At 38.9% G+C, this 15,297-nt stretch overlaps 1 protein-coding gene across 7 annotated transcripts in view; it reads left to right on the top strand.

Moving 5' to 3' along the window:
• ARHGAP21 (Rho GTPase activating protein 21) overlaps window positions 1-15,297 on the top strand; it is a 124,198-nt gene that overhangs the window by 52,314 nt on the left and 56,587 nt on the right. For all 7 annotated transcript variants that reach the window (XM_040546290.1, XM_040546288.1, XM_040546293.1 and 4 more), the window contains exon 3: window positions 4,331-4,355. In XM_040546290.1, the coding sequence (XP_040402224.1) occupies window positions 4,331-4,355 (25 nt within the window). The remainder of the gene's footprint in view (window positions 1-4,330; window positions 4,356-15,297) is intronic.

Here is a 15,297-nt window from a genome sequence, read left to right on the forward strand (position 1 = left end):
TGGTAAGCGCTTCTGTAAATTAACCTGAACCATTATATTCTCTTCTTCCTTTTTATGTCCGTGAGGCGGCAGAGAAGGTAACAGATGTGCAAAATTATTACTCCTGGGTCTTAATAAGGTGGCTTTTATAGATGTCTGTGTACCTAAGTTATGTAAAGAATAAATTTCATTTGCTGTCAGCCTGATTCTATGAGGCAAATCTGATTTCTGTGCCACCACTATTTGAACAAAGATCATATTGGTTACTGGCTTATTGTAGACTCTGTCATTGATTCTAAGCTCAAGTATCATTCATCTCTCTTTTCTTACTGATCAAAAGTGTAAGGGTCTTGGGAGGAGGAGGTGCTTCTTTTGTTTTTCGGTAGTATAATAATAGGAACTATGATCTGGCTTTATGACTGTCTTACATTGTCTTATAACCTTGTCCCTTCCTTACATCAGAGAATGCGTGTGGTTACCTCTGATGTAAGGTAGAGGTTACAGCTGGAAATTGAAGGTGCCATTGACATAACAGCCAGTTACTCAATCCCCTACAAGTTTCTAATTGTCACAGTCTTCATTATTTCAAGTGGCAACTTGATGCTCTTGCTTTCCCTCTAGACCAGCACAGAGGTCTTTGTTTACCTTGGGGAAGACTTAGCGTTGTAGCTTTAATTTCTTTCAAGGTAGTCTTGTTCTAATACCTCTTAACCTTTCTGCAAGTCAACATTAGTTGGTAGTGGCAGTAAAGAGAATTAGAAACTCATCTAAAAAGCTGTTAACATGGTCAGGTGAAGTCCTTTGGGGAGAAGAAAAGAATCCTCACATGGGGGGAACACTGAATTATCTCAAGGACAGAGCATAAAGCTTCTAGACTGCAGGGTGTGGTAAAAATCAGACCACAGCTGGAAAGTCCATGGCAATGGAAAGAAAAGCTTCCTACAGGCCAAAGGAGGCTGCGACTTGGAAAGGCAGTGGGGTGAATTTTCTTGGATGCAAAGAACTCTCCTCAGATGATGCAGAGTGGGGAAGAGTGGGTGTTTCTTAATGTAAAGAAAAACTAATCTCATTTCTGTTCTCTGCCCGAATGTATTTGAGGTGTTGGATTTTTGTTTGAATTTAAGAGGGTTAGTGTTATAGCTGATAGTCTAATAAAAGGGTTTATTTTGGTTTAGATTGGTTTAAAAAAAAAACCACAGCAGTACTAAAACTTTTTGTTCTTAATGATGCTACTCATTTTTCTGAAATGAAATGTTTAAGGCCTGAATAAAGTAAGCGGAGTTGTGTTAAACCGGGAGATGTAGGGTTTAGGAAGGGGCAATGGCAAGCACTAGTTGCAGATATTTCTAGACCTTAGGTGTACAAAGCTTGGCATCTACCTTTCGTAGACCTCTGTTGTCACCAGTGAGAAATTCCTATTGTTGTCCGGACAACTAGAACCAGTGGTCTAACTGGCACTGCCACCCGGGGTACAGACTGCCACTTGTGTACCGCCTGAATAAGCAGGGTGAGAATGAGTATAAAACAACTTAGTGACAAGGTGACGATGACCTGGAAAATGGCACATGAGAGGCTTCCTTAATGCTTTGTTTTTTTCATTTACATTTCCATCTGACTGGAAGTTACATTTCCATCTTGCAGTCTGTAAAGGGATTGAACACAATTGGTTGTAACCAATTTAGGGCAACATCCCTGCATGCTTTGATACTGACTACTAGTATATTATATTTAAGGTTACAGGTTGCTAGCAACTGCAGACTTTCTTTTAATTTCTTTCATTTAATGTTCAGTATATACATAGTACAGGAAGTCTAGGCCAAATTCAGGATATTGTGATAACTTCTTGTGTATTTCACAAAATGGCTAATTAACTGTAAGTTTAAAGTGATACATAAAGGAAAGAAGGTGGAACTTAACAGTGAATATACTCCTGTAAATACCCCCCTTGTTGTGCCTGTTTCTCAATCTAATCTATTAGCTGATTTATAATCATTATGGCAGTGAAAGGCAATGGAAGAAAGTATGATTTGGTAGCTCCGTTGGGAGGGGCAGCCCGGGGTGAAGGACGATGTGAAAGATGATCTTGTAAACTGAGACTGCAGTCAACGCATTGTGTTTTGGCAAAAGTACTTGGCTGTGCTTGCGTGGGGCCGCACTCCAAACAGTACACGGGGAATAGCTCCGCGTTCAGGAATAAGCCATTATGTATCCTCCTTGATTCTCATGTCTCCTTTTCATTGCGTGAATAGTATGTGGAGGATTTCTTAAGATAACGTTACAAGAAGCCTATGTTAAATTATGCTTTGAACATCGGATGATTATTAGGATTTCTTAGTCAGCAACACTTCTTTGCATATGAATTACATTGTACAAACTGAATCAGTCTGAGAAGCTGGTAAGTGATAAATGAATATATTTGCTTTAGGTGTGGAAGCTGCATATTCTAACACCTTGCAAAGTGTAAAAGGTAAACGTAGGAGAGAAAGCTAATTCCAAAACATTTGCATTATAAAGCGTTCCATTTTTAAAGGCCCAAGTTCATTGGCTTGGTACAATGAAAAACTAATGTTTTGCAGGTGTTTCTTTTAACAGACCTTTGCATGCCGGGTGACAAACTGACAAACCCAGTACAGTGTCTCTCATATGCTGGCAATTTTATATTAACTAACTTTCCCCTTCCATAACTTTTTGTTGATAGCATTAAACAAGGTAGCCTGCCCTAGGTATGATCCGTATGTATATGGGCTCTGATGTTCAGAGTCCTAAAGATGTTTTCTCACTTGATAGATCGGGTGGAAATTAGAGACATGCAGATGTTAGCCTCATCTAATTCTTTACTGCTGTTCTTTTGGGTGATCATACATAGTTGAAAACCAACTGACTGTTACAGGTGTTCAAGGGATATAATGGTAAATTTTAACAGCATTTGTCAAATAGTATGGCATTTTTACCAAAGTGTAGAGCAGACAGGACCATTCAATGTAAGGATATGCTGTTTGCTGCTACCAGAGTTGGGGTGATAATGGCCATTGATTATCATGACTTTTAAGAAGCCAAATCAGTACCAGATCTCTGTTAATTCACTCTTCTTGTTTGTTTGTTTGACACTTACGTGGTTTCTTTTAAAGCTCCAGCAGGCATTCTGTTAATTTCTGTGCTATTGTAATGTTTTGAGGTGCAGGCTGTACTTCGCTTTTATATGTCGTGAAAGAAATGCCTTACACCTAGGAAAGACTTCTGTCTCATCCTCATTATGTAATACAGTATTTGTATCTAGGTCTCTCTCAGCAAGTTGTCTTCTCTTGAATAGTATACTCAGATCAACATGCAATTTCTTTGGGAATATTTAATATGCAAAAGTGATTTGTGTTTACTGTGAAAAGTTAGAAATATGGAATTGATCCATTTAAAAGTGGGAGGAAACGTATAGGTGAAGATTACTTCTCTGATCATCCCCTGCTCCTTGTTTCCTTTAGGGTGAGGCTGTTTTAATTAGCAAAGGTGAAGTAAAATGTTAGAAATACTTTACAAGTAATACATATTAGTCTAAGGAACTGTATGTAGGTGGAAAATGTATTAGTCCATGAAGTCACGCTTCAGGGAAAAAAAAGCACATATTTCTATGTTTTAACCATTTTAGAAAGTTAAAATGGTAGATTTTTGCTGAAGAAGAAATCAGCTATGCTCTTTCAAAAGCCACTCATCCATATTAAAGTACTGACAAGAAAGCTGAAATAAGTAATCATATGCTATTTTAAGCATGCCCTTCTCCATCAGTACATTCTAGTTGTAGAGGATTTTTTTTGAAGGATTAATTGATGCATGTTAGTTAGGTTTGTAAATACAGTGCGTTAACCAGAAGGAAAATCTTCAAAGTTTTTCCAAAATAGAATTTGGGGTAGATATTTTTCTGTAAGCAGAATCACTGAAGGCAAAACAAACTTGATATTTCAAATTTCAGGAAGAATATTCAGAGCTTACTTACAATTTTTTTGTAAGTATTAAAGAACTCTAGCATATTATTTAACTTTGTAGGTGATGAAAGTATAATCTCTTCTGCCTGGCTTTTCAGGGTGGAAACATACTTGCAAAAACACATAATGCAGTATTAGGCTTCATGACAGTGTTTTGGTTTTTTTTTTTTGTACATTTGTTGTCAGATAGTGCCTTTCAAGTTGTTTCTGTGGGGAGGTTTCATGGAACAGTTTATTTTTTTCGTAAACAGGGATTATGCTACAATTTCAGAATGAAAGCCTTAATACCGTTCACTTCAAATCCTCATAGCTTACAGATGCCTATGTGTTATTTCCATTTAGTGAATTTTTAATGTGCCCTCTTTCTTTTTCCTTAGGATGAAGAGAATGGAAATAGACAAGGTATGTTTTCTTTTCATTCTTTTACAGGTTCAATATGTTGAGCGTTTATCTCGAGCTATGTAATATACTTCACTAACTACCTAAGAGTTTAAAATGTAAAATGGTAATTGTAAATGTAAAATTACTAAGTGTGACTTTCAAGCTCTTTAGGGAGTTGTGTGGCATCAGAGCAAAAGGAAAAAAAGTCTTTTAGCTTTACCTATTTAGTTTATGCATTTGCTACAGTTTACTACAACACATGCTGTATGTATCGCTTGTGCCCCGCATATTGCAGAATCACAGAATGGTTTGGGTTTGAAGGGACCTGAAAGCTGATCCAGTCCCAACCCCCTGCCATGGGCAGGGACACCTCCCACCAGACCAGGTTGCCCAAAGCCCCATCCAGCCTGGCCTTGAGCACCTCCAGGGATGGGGCATCCACAGCTTCTCTGAGCAACCTATTATTTTGTCATGTGTTTGAGAAGGCAAGAAACCAGCTGTGTTCCCTTCTTAGTGCCAAAGTTTTAAACGTTGTTTAAAACAAAGTTTTAAATTGATCTGCATTTAAGCCCCACAGTTCAGCTGTTCAGAGTACTACAGAGAGGTTGGGTCTGCTTTCTGTATTTATTATAGATGTGTTTTTTAAAAAACAGATGCTGTACGGTGCATCTAAGAGCAGCCGGTATGAAATTTGATTTCTATTGCAACTGACTGTAATAGAAGTGACACAGAAGTATGTAAGCCTAGTGTTGAGACTGATGATAAAAAGTGCCTATGTGTGGCATACAACCGTTTAAGAAATGATAATAATAAAAAGTACTATCAACCTAGTAATAGTATCTTCAGTATTTAATAGTACTGATTTATTTCATCATTTTCAGTACTTTGTCATTTTCATGTACATTTTGAGATCCATGGAATATGTTTCAGTGATGTCAGATAAAATGTGTGAATAAAATCTTGCACTTGATTTAGGAGGGATGGAAAAAAAAATCACTTTCTTCAAGGTTGTCTGTCAGTTCCCCTCCTTTTTCATAGCTTTCCCTGTGTCACGTTGCTTCTGTCTGCTGTCTTTTTTTAAATTCGATTAACTTATTTTTACAAATTGGAGCTGTCTTAGTCTCAATTTAAATTCAACATTTAGCTGTTTTCTCGTCCATACCTCTCCTTTGTGCTGGTATCTCTTTATTTCATTTCAGGGATAACAAATGTGTTGATTTGGGTGAGGAAATTAGGTTTTCGGGTGGAGAGCCCAGTTCTACGTTCCATTTTTTCCATTCTGTCATGATTGTAAGGTATACAAAGGATGCAGGATTAGTTGCAGGGTGAGTGTAATGTGCAGTACTTCGGTTTGTACTTAATGTGGCGATCCAGTGCAGTTGTTTGAGGGTGGGCCTGTGTAAACCTGGATACCTTTGTTCAGAAACTGCACAGAAGGAATGCTGATTTTACTGGGGGGTTGCAATCTGCTTTACGTTGTAGTTGAGAACAGTACCTAGCTTCAACATACACCTAAAAATCTCATTTAGCTCAAAGGCAGAGGGCATCTCTGAACTTTTGTTCCAGGCTTTTTGTGTACCTGTTACATATTTGAAGCATTCTGGGAAATTCAAATGTAACTGAATTTTCTTATTCTTTTCCAGGGGGTGAGGGGGTGATGCACTTACGTATTTCATTCTCCTGGTGTTGCTCATTTGCCTTTACCTGTTTGTTAAACAGTGAGAAGTCAGTGCCTTCCAATTCCTCTTAGCTCCCCTTCTGCCTCCCAGATCTGTTGCCACCTTTTTTTTTTCCCTGTTTGTCAAAACGGATAAAGAGAAATCCTGTTAGGAAGGGAATGAAGTTACTGCTCTGCCAAACGTGCCTGGGAGGTGTCACTTGTGTTGGAGAGGAAGAAGTTTGACAAAATCCTTCTTATAGGGAGAGGTGGATCAGCTAAAGGTGTGACTGGGGGTCTGTTTGCCTTAGATGCTCATCTGGGATCTGTTTTTCAGTAGAGGGACAGCAGTGAACAAGCATTTACTTGGTTTGTTATGAGACCTGCACAGGTGGGAGCAAGATTACTGTCTGGAAATTTTTGTTTAGCTATTTAAGCTATGAATCATAGCTCAACTGCTGCGTGTTTATAGCACCTTAGTACACTGTATGCCATGAAATACAGATCAGAGGGCACAAAGCATACTTGGATAAGATAATATGCTAATTAACAGAAAAGTTGAGCTTGTGTTGTGTATGGAAAGGGAAGAAATGACTGAGTCAGTGGTTATAGGTGTCACTTGAACTTAACCTACCATTTTTGTGTATCCTACCTTAAAATTGTGTATCCTACCTTAAAAATAACAAAACGGGACCAAAAGTGTTAAGACTTTTCCCAACATCTAGTGTGACCCTGGGTGGAGGGGAAGGGTTGTTACGCTGTTCCTATTGACATTGCTGTAAGTTGTTCCTTTTCTCAAGTGAGGAGAGTGGTTTGTTTGTGAAAAACCACAAAAAGTATTCATCTTATTTTTCATACAACATGAGATTAATTTAGCAAAAGCAGGTATGCCTGAAATTCTCCAAAGGATTATCGAAAGGATTCTTTGAGTAATTAACACTGGAAAGTTAAGTGGAGCTGCTTCAGAGTTGCAAGGTGTGTATTTGGCTGCTGGCACTGCTGAAGCCCGGGCTCTGCTTCCACAGCTAGAGAACAGGCTTGCAGTGCCTTGGGGGTCATACAGAGGAGCCATCTAGTGGCAAACTTTAGGTATTTTCCTTCACATTTGTTTAGAAAACTTGCCTCTGTGAAGCTGTGCTTCAACAGTGAAAATACCTTAAATATTTTTCTTTTAGAGTCTGTAGATGGTAATTCACTTGGGCTTTCCTCTGTCAAAGACTTAAGCTGAGGAGTTTCGAGCTGTTCATTTTTGTGAAGCCCTGTTCCAGTGCAAAATTGTCACTTTTCTGCTGTCAGCTTTGAGTGAAGATTTCTTGTTGTCTTCAGCTAAAATGCTTTTCTGACAGATGCAACCTATTAGATTACGCAGATCTTTCTTAGTGGATTCTGTTAACACCAGCCGTCCTGTATTAACTTGGAAGTATGTTTTTAGTGTGTTTTGAGGATTGTATACCATCAGCATTCTTCCAATTTTTAGGAGTTTTTCACTATTAGAAATTTTTATTTAAAAGAAGTATCTCACAGACAAAATCTTGCAGAAGATCTTTGTAGGAATCTTTGGAGACAAGCTGAAAAATGTCTATAAATCTACATGTGTGCTTATATAAAACACGTAGTTTGCTCTGTCAATATGTGGCAAGTGGTGAAAGGGGAAGCCATCTCCTTTTGAGCCATTTCATTGTGTATTTGATATGGTGAACATTTCATCCTTCAAAGGCTCCTTGAAATGGTAGTTGGCCAAATACAAGTTTTTAGTACATATTGAGTGGTTAGGTCATTTTTTTGTAGCTTGTTCTAAAACGTATATGTTTTTTTTAAATGTGGATCATGACTAAAATGAACAGTTCTAAGGATATAGTACTAGTATCATAAATGAATTTCATCTTTGTTATGAGAACTAAGGTATATTATGTTTGATGCAGTGTCAGGAAGTCTAGTATCAGTATGATCTAGTATCATTTTTTTAATACAATGTTCTCGCTTTATCTCCTGTTTCTATGTAGAGGTATCTATAGCAACTAGCAGCTTATCTTCCCAGCAAAATGAAAGGTGGGTTAGGTATATTGCTCAGTCTCCTTTTCTGTAGAGACTATAAAGGCTGTGCACCTTCTAGTGAGGCTTCAGACATCTGTTTCCACTGGCATTTCTAGGTTGTTAAATTGCAATCACCAGACATTGTTTAGATGTGCCTAACTTTGGATTAAAGTTTGTCCTTCAATTTTCTAAGCTAAAAAGTTGCCATTTATAACCCAAGCTCCTTCAGCTCTGTAAAAGTCAGATTTGATGCAGAACGTTTGGGGGAATAGCAGAAAAAAAATCAGGAAAGGCTTCTTATTCCTTCCTGCTGCTTATATAATGCTTCGTGTGGTTTTGATGTTTTATTTCTTTAAACAGACTATTTCTGTAATGTGGTTTGCATCCTCCCAAGGTTTATTTTAATCCCCACAGTTTCTAACATCATCGTCTATTAAAGCTCAGTGTGTTATGAAATAAACTAATTGAGCCTGTGATGATGAGAACAGGGTAGATAAGGGACAAGAGACTGAATGTGAAAGCGAGTATTTGGAAAGGTCAATAGATTGCTGGGATGATACAGTCTTAAGGTATACGATAATGGGGTGTGAGTGAGAGGAAAAGAGCTAGGTAGTACCATAGCAAATGGCCATTTTTTGTGCATCTTTAATCCAACTTTATTTTTTTTACCACTGAATGATGAGAATGCTGTAAGAGGGCTAGATTAATTTTTGACAGAGATGAGAGCCTGATAGTTCCTCTTTTATGTGGCTCTTAAGATTTTTACTAGAAGTCAATGTAATTCCATGGATTATCAGGAGACTCTATAGGTTGGGTACAACAGGTATAGCCTGAATGGCTGTGTTTGCTATCTGGGCATGGCTGGGGGCAGCTTGCTCTAGGTGGCCTTGCTTGGGCTGGGAGGCTGGACCAGATGGCCTCCAAGCTCAGCCATGCTGTGCTACGTGTATATGAGAACTGCATGAAGTATTCCAGACTGCTTCATCACAGGTTAAATTTGAAACTTCAGAAGGTTTCATTTTAGATTTGAGAGAATTAGGAAGAAAGGAAAAAAAACATAATATTGATGACTAATGCAGTGGGAAAATAACACTTTTTGAGCAAGTCTGTATTTAAGATGAAACTGTTACGTCTTTCATAAAAATGCCAGATGATTCTCTCCTGTCTCCCTCTCTCTTGAGGATGGAGTTGAGGCTGTATTAGTCAAACGGTTGAAGAGAAGAGTAAGCAAAAGAAGAAATACCATCGTTGAGTTGCCTAATCAAAATACCAGAGGAGTTTTAAGTAATAACAGAATGTATTTTTCCTGAATCACAGAATTGAATGCCAGGTGTTTCAAAGCTAAACAACTCAACAACACTATTTTACTCGTTACCGTCCTCATTTAGAGGCTCATCCTTGGCACTGTGTTTTGTTTAGTGTTTTTAGTTGAATTACTTCATGCTTGACAGTCGGTGAAATTAAGCTCTGTTGGGGCCTGACTGGGACCTTTGGGCTCCTTTTCTGTAACAGATTGCTAGTAGAGAAATGCTCACTATGCAAGAAATGCAGTTTGCAGATTATAAAATCCAAAATTGTCTTTAGCTGCACTGTTAAATGTAATCCTGGCAGTTTTAAGGACTTAATTTTTAACAGATATTCAATTAAATCTAAGTTTTGCTGTACATCGAGCAAGCCCTTTTTGAGAAGCTTGGGAAATGAGTAGCAGGCTTTTTGGTTCTGTAATCATTTAGAAACATTTGCCCCACTGTAGCCATGCCTATTTTTCCTCTGTTTGCCTGAAAGGTGCCCCGAGAATCAGTGCCACTCTGATCTGAGTTGAAACATACGGAGTGCAAATGCCTTGGATATCCAGGAGCGTAATTAAGTTTTCATGCTCCAGAGAAATGTTTCCTCGCCCTTGAGTCAGGTGTACATAAAAGCCTGTCCTAATAATTAAGCTGTTTCACAAGGCGGGGGATACAGTATAGAAATGAAAGTCACCTTTTCTACCTGCTGAGCAGAGGGCCAGGAGCAATACCCAGCACAGCCACCTGCAACTGTTCGGTTAGGAGGACAGATGTTTGACAGAATTTTGTTTTCTGTTTTTTTTCCCTTTTTCTGTTGTTCTCGTTATTTTTTATTTTTAGATCTTTTGTTTCAAAAAGTGTTCTGCAAATTATTAACAAAACTTCGTGGCTTTTATTCTGTTCCCATGTTCTGAGGATTTCTAAGCACGTTACAGGTGCCTTGAAGAGGAGAACCAGCACGTTGTTAAAAAGCAGATTCTTAGGAGAGACTTTGTAAGAAAGAACCATGTTATGCTGTGTCCCTAAACACTTGCAGGTTTGTGCTCTGCAGGTCAAAGAGAAAGAAGAGAGATGTCAGCAATAGCTTTTCATTTTTATCAAAATATAAAAGTTATGTCAGAGAGGTGCTCTTTGTTGTCTGCGACTCAGATGGTTTTTATCTGACTGTCTCATATCAGAAGTTTAATGACTACAGAGAAGTGATGTGCTTGTTGCTTACCGTGTATCAGTGGATTTGATATCACTTCTGCCATGTTCTTTTCTTTTCCAGATACATCATAGAGCAGAATAGTAACTCTGGTCTGCAAAGTGTAGCCTAAAAACAAATGAAGGTTATGATATTTGGTGTAATGCTAGGCGTGTTCCTTGCAGTAGCAGTATTCCAGCCTAGCATTTCAGCAGATGAAGCCAGACCTGGCACCTGGACAAAATTAATTTCTATGTCTAGTTCTGGGGAGGTAGGAGAAGTTTCGGTGTTTGTGACCCCCAAGTGTAAATCAGGTACAAATGCTAACAGTTCTTTAATTCTAGTGCTCTGTTTCAAAATAGTCATCTTTTGAATTCCCTTTCCATCAGGGAGAAATGAGCACATTAGAATTTTATTATTTTGCAAATCAGGCGGCTATGGTAGTAGTGTATTCCTCTCTGCCACTTGTGTATTCCAGACATTTGGCAGGAGCTTCCTTTTGACTTCACAGTGTGAAATTTTCCTCCTGTCGGACTGAGGAGGTGGCACTGACTTGTAGTCTCAGCTAGTCGATCCAGGTAGCGTAGAGGTTAGATCGTAAATGACGATAAATATTTGCATTATGAAAAAATGCTGTAATTTGATTTGACATTAATTGGAACATCAGTTGAAACAAGATGCATTACACTTGTGATTCTGTAGATTCTACTTTGATCGTACATGTTACTGAAGGTAACAATTATTATTCAGATGAAAATTGTTGTCTAATTACAAGATTTGCATACAATTATGAACACTTAAGACCAATTTTCTTAACTTTTGTTGTTGAGACTAATGACTTCAATATAAAGACTCCCTGAGTCCATAGTACCTTTGTTTCAGCCAGTGAATTTCTGCCCTGAGCCTTCTAAAGCCTCTAAGGAACCACCTTCTAAATATTCTTTTTATTTCCTTATTTTTGATGATGCTGAGTATCTGAAGTAAAAGTTCAGTAAAAGTTCAAAGTTACCTTCTCTAAAGTCACATTTTCATTTGAATAACATAATTTCGAGGGAGGTTTTTGTACTGCAAGGAATATTTGCTCTGTTCTGTTAGCAAAATTACCTTACTGCCTGGTTGTTAACTTGAGCTGCAACCTACCCTGACTGGTGACCATTTACTCAGGCTAGAGACTTTTGTGTTTTATGCACTTTTTTTTTTGTCTTTATGGGCTGTTTTTCAGTTTCTGGTCAGTTAACTTGTATACTTTGCCACTTCATGTGTTTCTGGTTTTTTTATTACTCTTATGTAAAACTTCACCTCTGTTCATAGCTGCACTTCTGGAGAAATTAAATATATATGAAATTGTTGTTCACAGAAGTCGGGCTTTACATCTGTACTGCTTCCTTGCATGTGGGCGTTCCTAGCAGCTCACATCTTTTGCCTGTCCTTTTGTGTGCATAATGTCTTGTTTTTTTCTGTTTTGTTTTTACTTGCAGTTGAAGATTTGGACAAAAATTGTCTTATTTGCTGGTAGCCTGCAACATAATGCTTAATTAAGTTGTTTACAAACGTACAGAGGAGCAGGGAGGAGGCAAAGCAGTATGCAGCAATGAGCATTGGGAAAACACTGGCAAATAAGGCTAGATGCGTGACAGGCTAGTAGTTAAAAGCTGCTGTATTGCCTTGTAAGGAATTGCTGATATGCTAAAAATAAAAAATTAGACAATTCGATATTAGGAAAATTGTGAATCTAATCTGACACTGTAGTATGGAGCTGGAGAACTTAGTGGACAAGTAATGCTGACCTGTGCTCTGGGTGGTGGATCTTGGAAGGAGGTCAGTTCAGGCTCATGGTTTGGGCGGCATCTTGTTTTTGCCTGACGGTGGGAGACAGGCAAGATCTTGGTCTGTGCTATAGCAGTTTGCTTTGTCGTGCTGAAGGCTAATGCGTGCTGTAGAAGGATAGGCTGGGCTGGAGTTTTGTCTGAAGCTGGCTGTATTGAAGTGCAGGTGGTGATGCCTCCTTGCTCCTGCAAGGGCAGCACGGATTGTTTCTATTCCAGTTAAAGTTAGTTTTAGTAGTCTAGTTGGGGAGTCAGTGATGAGCATATATTAGGCTACAATAGGTTTCACTGCATTAAGCAGTTTTCAACTGTAAGCATTTCTGTGCCCAGAGGATGTGGGCGGTGGCGTGGTGGTGGAATTGCGCATTTAATTAATGATGTCAGAAAGGTCAGTTCTGAGAGAGTCTGAATGGACATCCATCTACTGTGTAAAGCTCCCACTGTTACCTGAATGAGGATCACATCCAAAAAAGGTTTTTAAAATCAGGTGCTCTGGGAGTATTTTATTTATTTATTTACTTATTTACTCTTATGGACAACTGAGAGCTGGAAGATGCTCCCTCATGCTGAGACGTTCTGAGGTCCCGGTGCATTGGGTGTTGTGCTCGTCCAGAGGGAGTTTAAATTCAGAGGAAATGGGTAAGGGAATGCCTTTGTCTTGTCTGATGCACACAAACCTCTGTCTCCGACAAGCCAGAAAGTAGTATTGGCTATTGGCAGCTTGTGGCAAGAAAAGGCTTAATTCCTCATAACGAATGAGGCATGCTCATTGTAAAATAAATCTTTGTTTCCTCCTTGGCTTTTGACCTCTGAGTGTACTTTATTCATGCTAAAACTTCGTGATGTGAAAAACGTGAACAAGAAAATGCAACTTCTTAACTGAGGGACCTTAATTTTTTAATCACTAATAATTAATTACTTAGATCTAAGCCATGGATGGTTGTTTTATATAACAGATATCTGTTAAAGAGGTACTATGATATATTGATTTACTTATTGGATGTTGGTCCCCAAACAGAAGTCATTACAGTGATTAAGTGAATGCACACTGTAAAAACGGCGTGTACTTAAGTAATAGTTGCCAAGCAGTCCCTTCTGCAGCTTAATTGTGCATTGCTTGTTAGTGCTACATAAAAGACTTGGCTAGTTTTGTTGCTGTTCCATTACATAGGATTTCCATCTCTTGCCATGTAAAAGCGTTCTTGGGCAGTAATTCACATCATAATTTCAGTAAGAGTAACTTTAGTGGACAATTTCCAAACAGTTTAACTCAGCTTCAGGCACAGAGATAAGCCAGTCTTGTTTAGCGTTTCAGTAAATGTATTCTGAAGCAGAGCAAGGAAAGTTTGTGCTCTGACCTTGATGTGTGACGGTGTAAGGGAGCGCTGCCTTATTTAAATATTACAGCTGTAATATTTCCTGCTAGGATCAATTCCTTTTTTAAAAATCAATTTGTTAAATGGAAGTGTTAAGTCTTGAGACCTGAGATAGATTGTTAGATTACCAATTTTACTTGAAATTTAGTACTGTGATGACTGTGATGCACATCTACAAGATTTATTTCCCTTAAGCTGGTCTGAAGAAACTATCATTAGCTGCTACTGTCAGAAAACATTTTTTTTTTTAGCTTTGCTTGAATTTCAAACTTAAAATACAAGCATATGCTTTGAGACTACACATTGAAGGAAGTTCATTTGTGTGCTTACTGAAGGAAAGAAGTTTTGGGTTGTATCCAAGTATGCAAACGACTAAAGGAGAAATGCAGAGCATGTATTCATCTCCAGAGCTTTGGAGTCCAAGGTTTTCTTCTTGCCTTTACTTGTATATGGATATTACTGACCTGTAAAATGAACCTGCAAAAGTAAACAACACGGTAAACCTGTTAGCCTATTTTTTTCCCCCAAATTTGATCTTAATCTTTAAGGTGCCCGTACATTTTTCTGGGAAGGATAATGTGTTCAACATAACCTCCTTCTGCATGTAGGACAAAGAACTATGCTTACAATGTTATCAGCTTTGCAAGTTGGTCTGTAAAACAGTTGTGAAAACCCCCAGTGACTGCCTGTAGTGTTGAAGAACTTCTTTGTGTAGCTGCTGGTGTTCTGCCAGCAGGTTAGTCAGAAATCATACGTTCAGGGAAACCTTCAGTCTCTGGTCTTCATAAATGGGTTCAATTTTTTCTCCAGCTCAGAAGTGGTACCTGTATTAAAGGTCTTCTGTCTAATATTGAATGGGAATAATCTAGGTGCTTGACCTGTCGCTTTGTGTATTCGGGCAAGCACAAGCTATGAAGTAGCATTTGAGCGCTAAGCAAACGAGCAGTAGATCACTAGCCCTGACCTGCCTAGGGAAGGCAGGTCAGAAAAAAAAGGTCAAGGGGAGTATTCCCCCTCTGATAAATGAGAAGGGAGAACTGGTAACAAGACATGGAAAAGGCTGAGGTACTCAACAACTTCTTTGCCTTGGTCTTCACTGGCAGTCAGGCTTCCCTCAAGAAGTTCTTGAGGACTTCTCAAGTCCTTGAACCTCTAGGCAGAGGCTGAGGAAGCAAAGTCCCTCTCACTGTAAGGGAAGAACAGGTCTGAGACCACCTGATGAAATGTAGTAGTTACAAGACTATGGGTCATGATGGCATGCATCCTAGGGTCCCGATGGAACTGGTTGATGTAGTTACCAAGCCTCTCTCCATCACATTTGAAAAGCTGATGGAGTGACTGCATCAGTCAAGGGAATACCAACAGATGTCATCCACCTGGATTTCTGTAAGGCCTTTGCCATGGTCACACATGACACCCTGATCTCTAAATCAGATTTGAAGCGTGGTCCATTGAGTGGATAAAGGGTTGGCTTAAAGGCCATGCCCAAAGAGTGGTGGTCGGTGGCTCTGTGTCCAGGTGGAGGCTGGTGATAAGTGGGGTCCCTCAGGGGTCTGTCCAAGCTGAGTGGTGCAGGTGATACCACAGAAGGAAGA

This window comes from Cygnus olor, chromosome 2, assembly GCF_009769625.2.
Source record: "Cygnus olor isolate bCygOlo1 chromosome 2, bCygOlo1.pri.v2, whole genome shotgun sequence".
NCBI classification, from domain to species: domain Eukaryota; kingdom Metazoa; phylum Chordata; class Aves; order Anseriformes; family Anatidae; genus Cygnus; species Cygnus olor.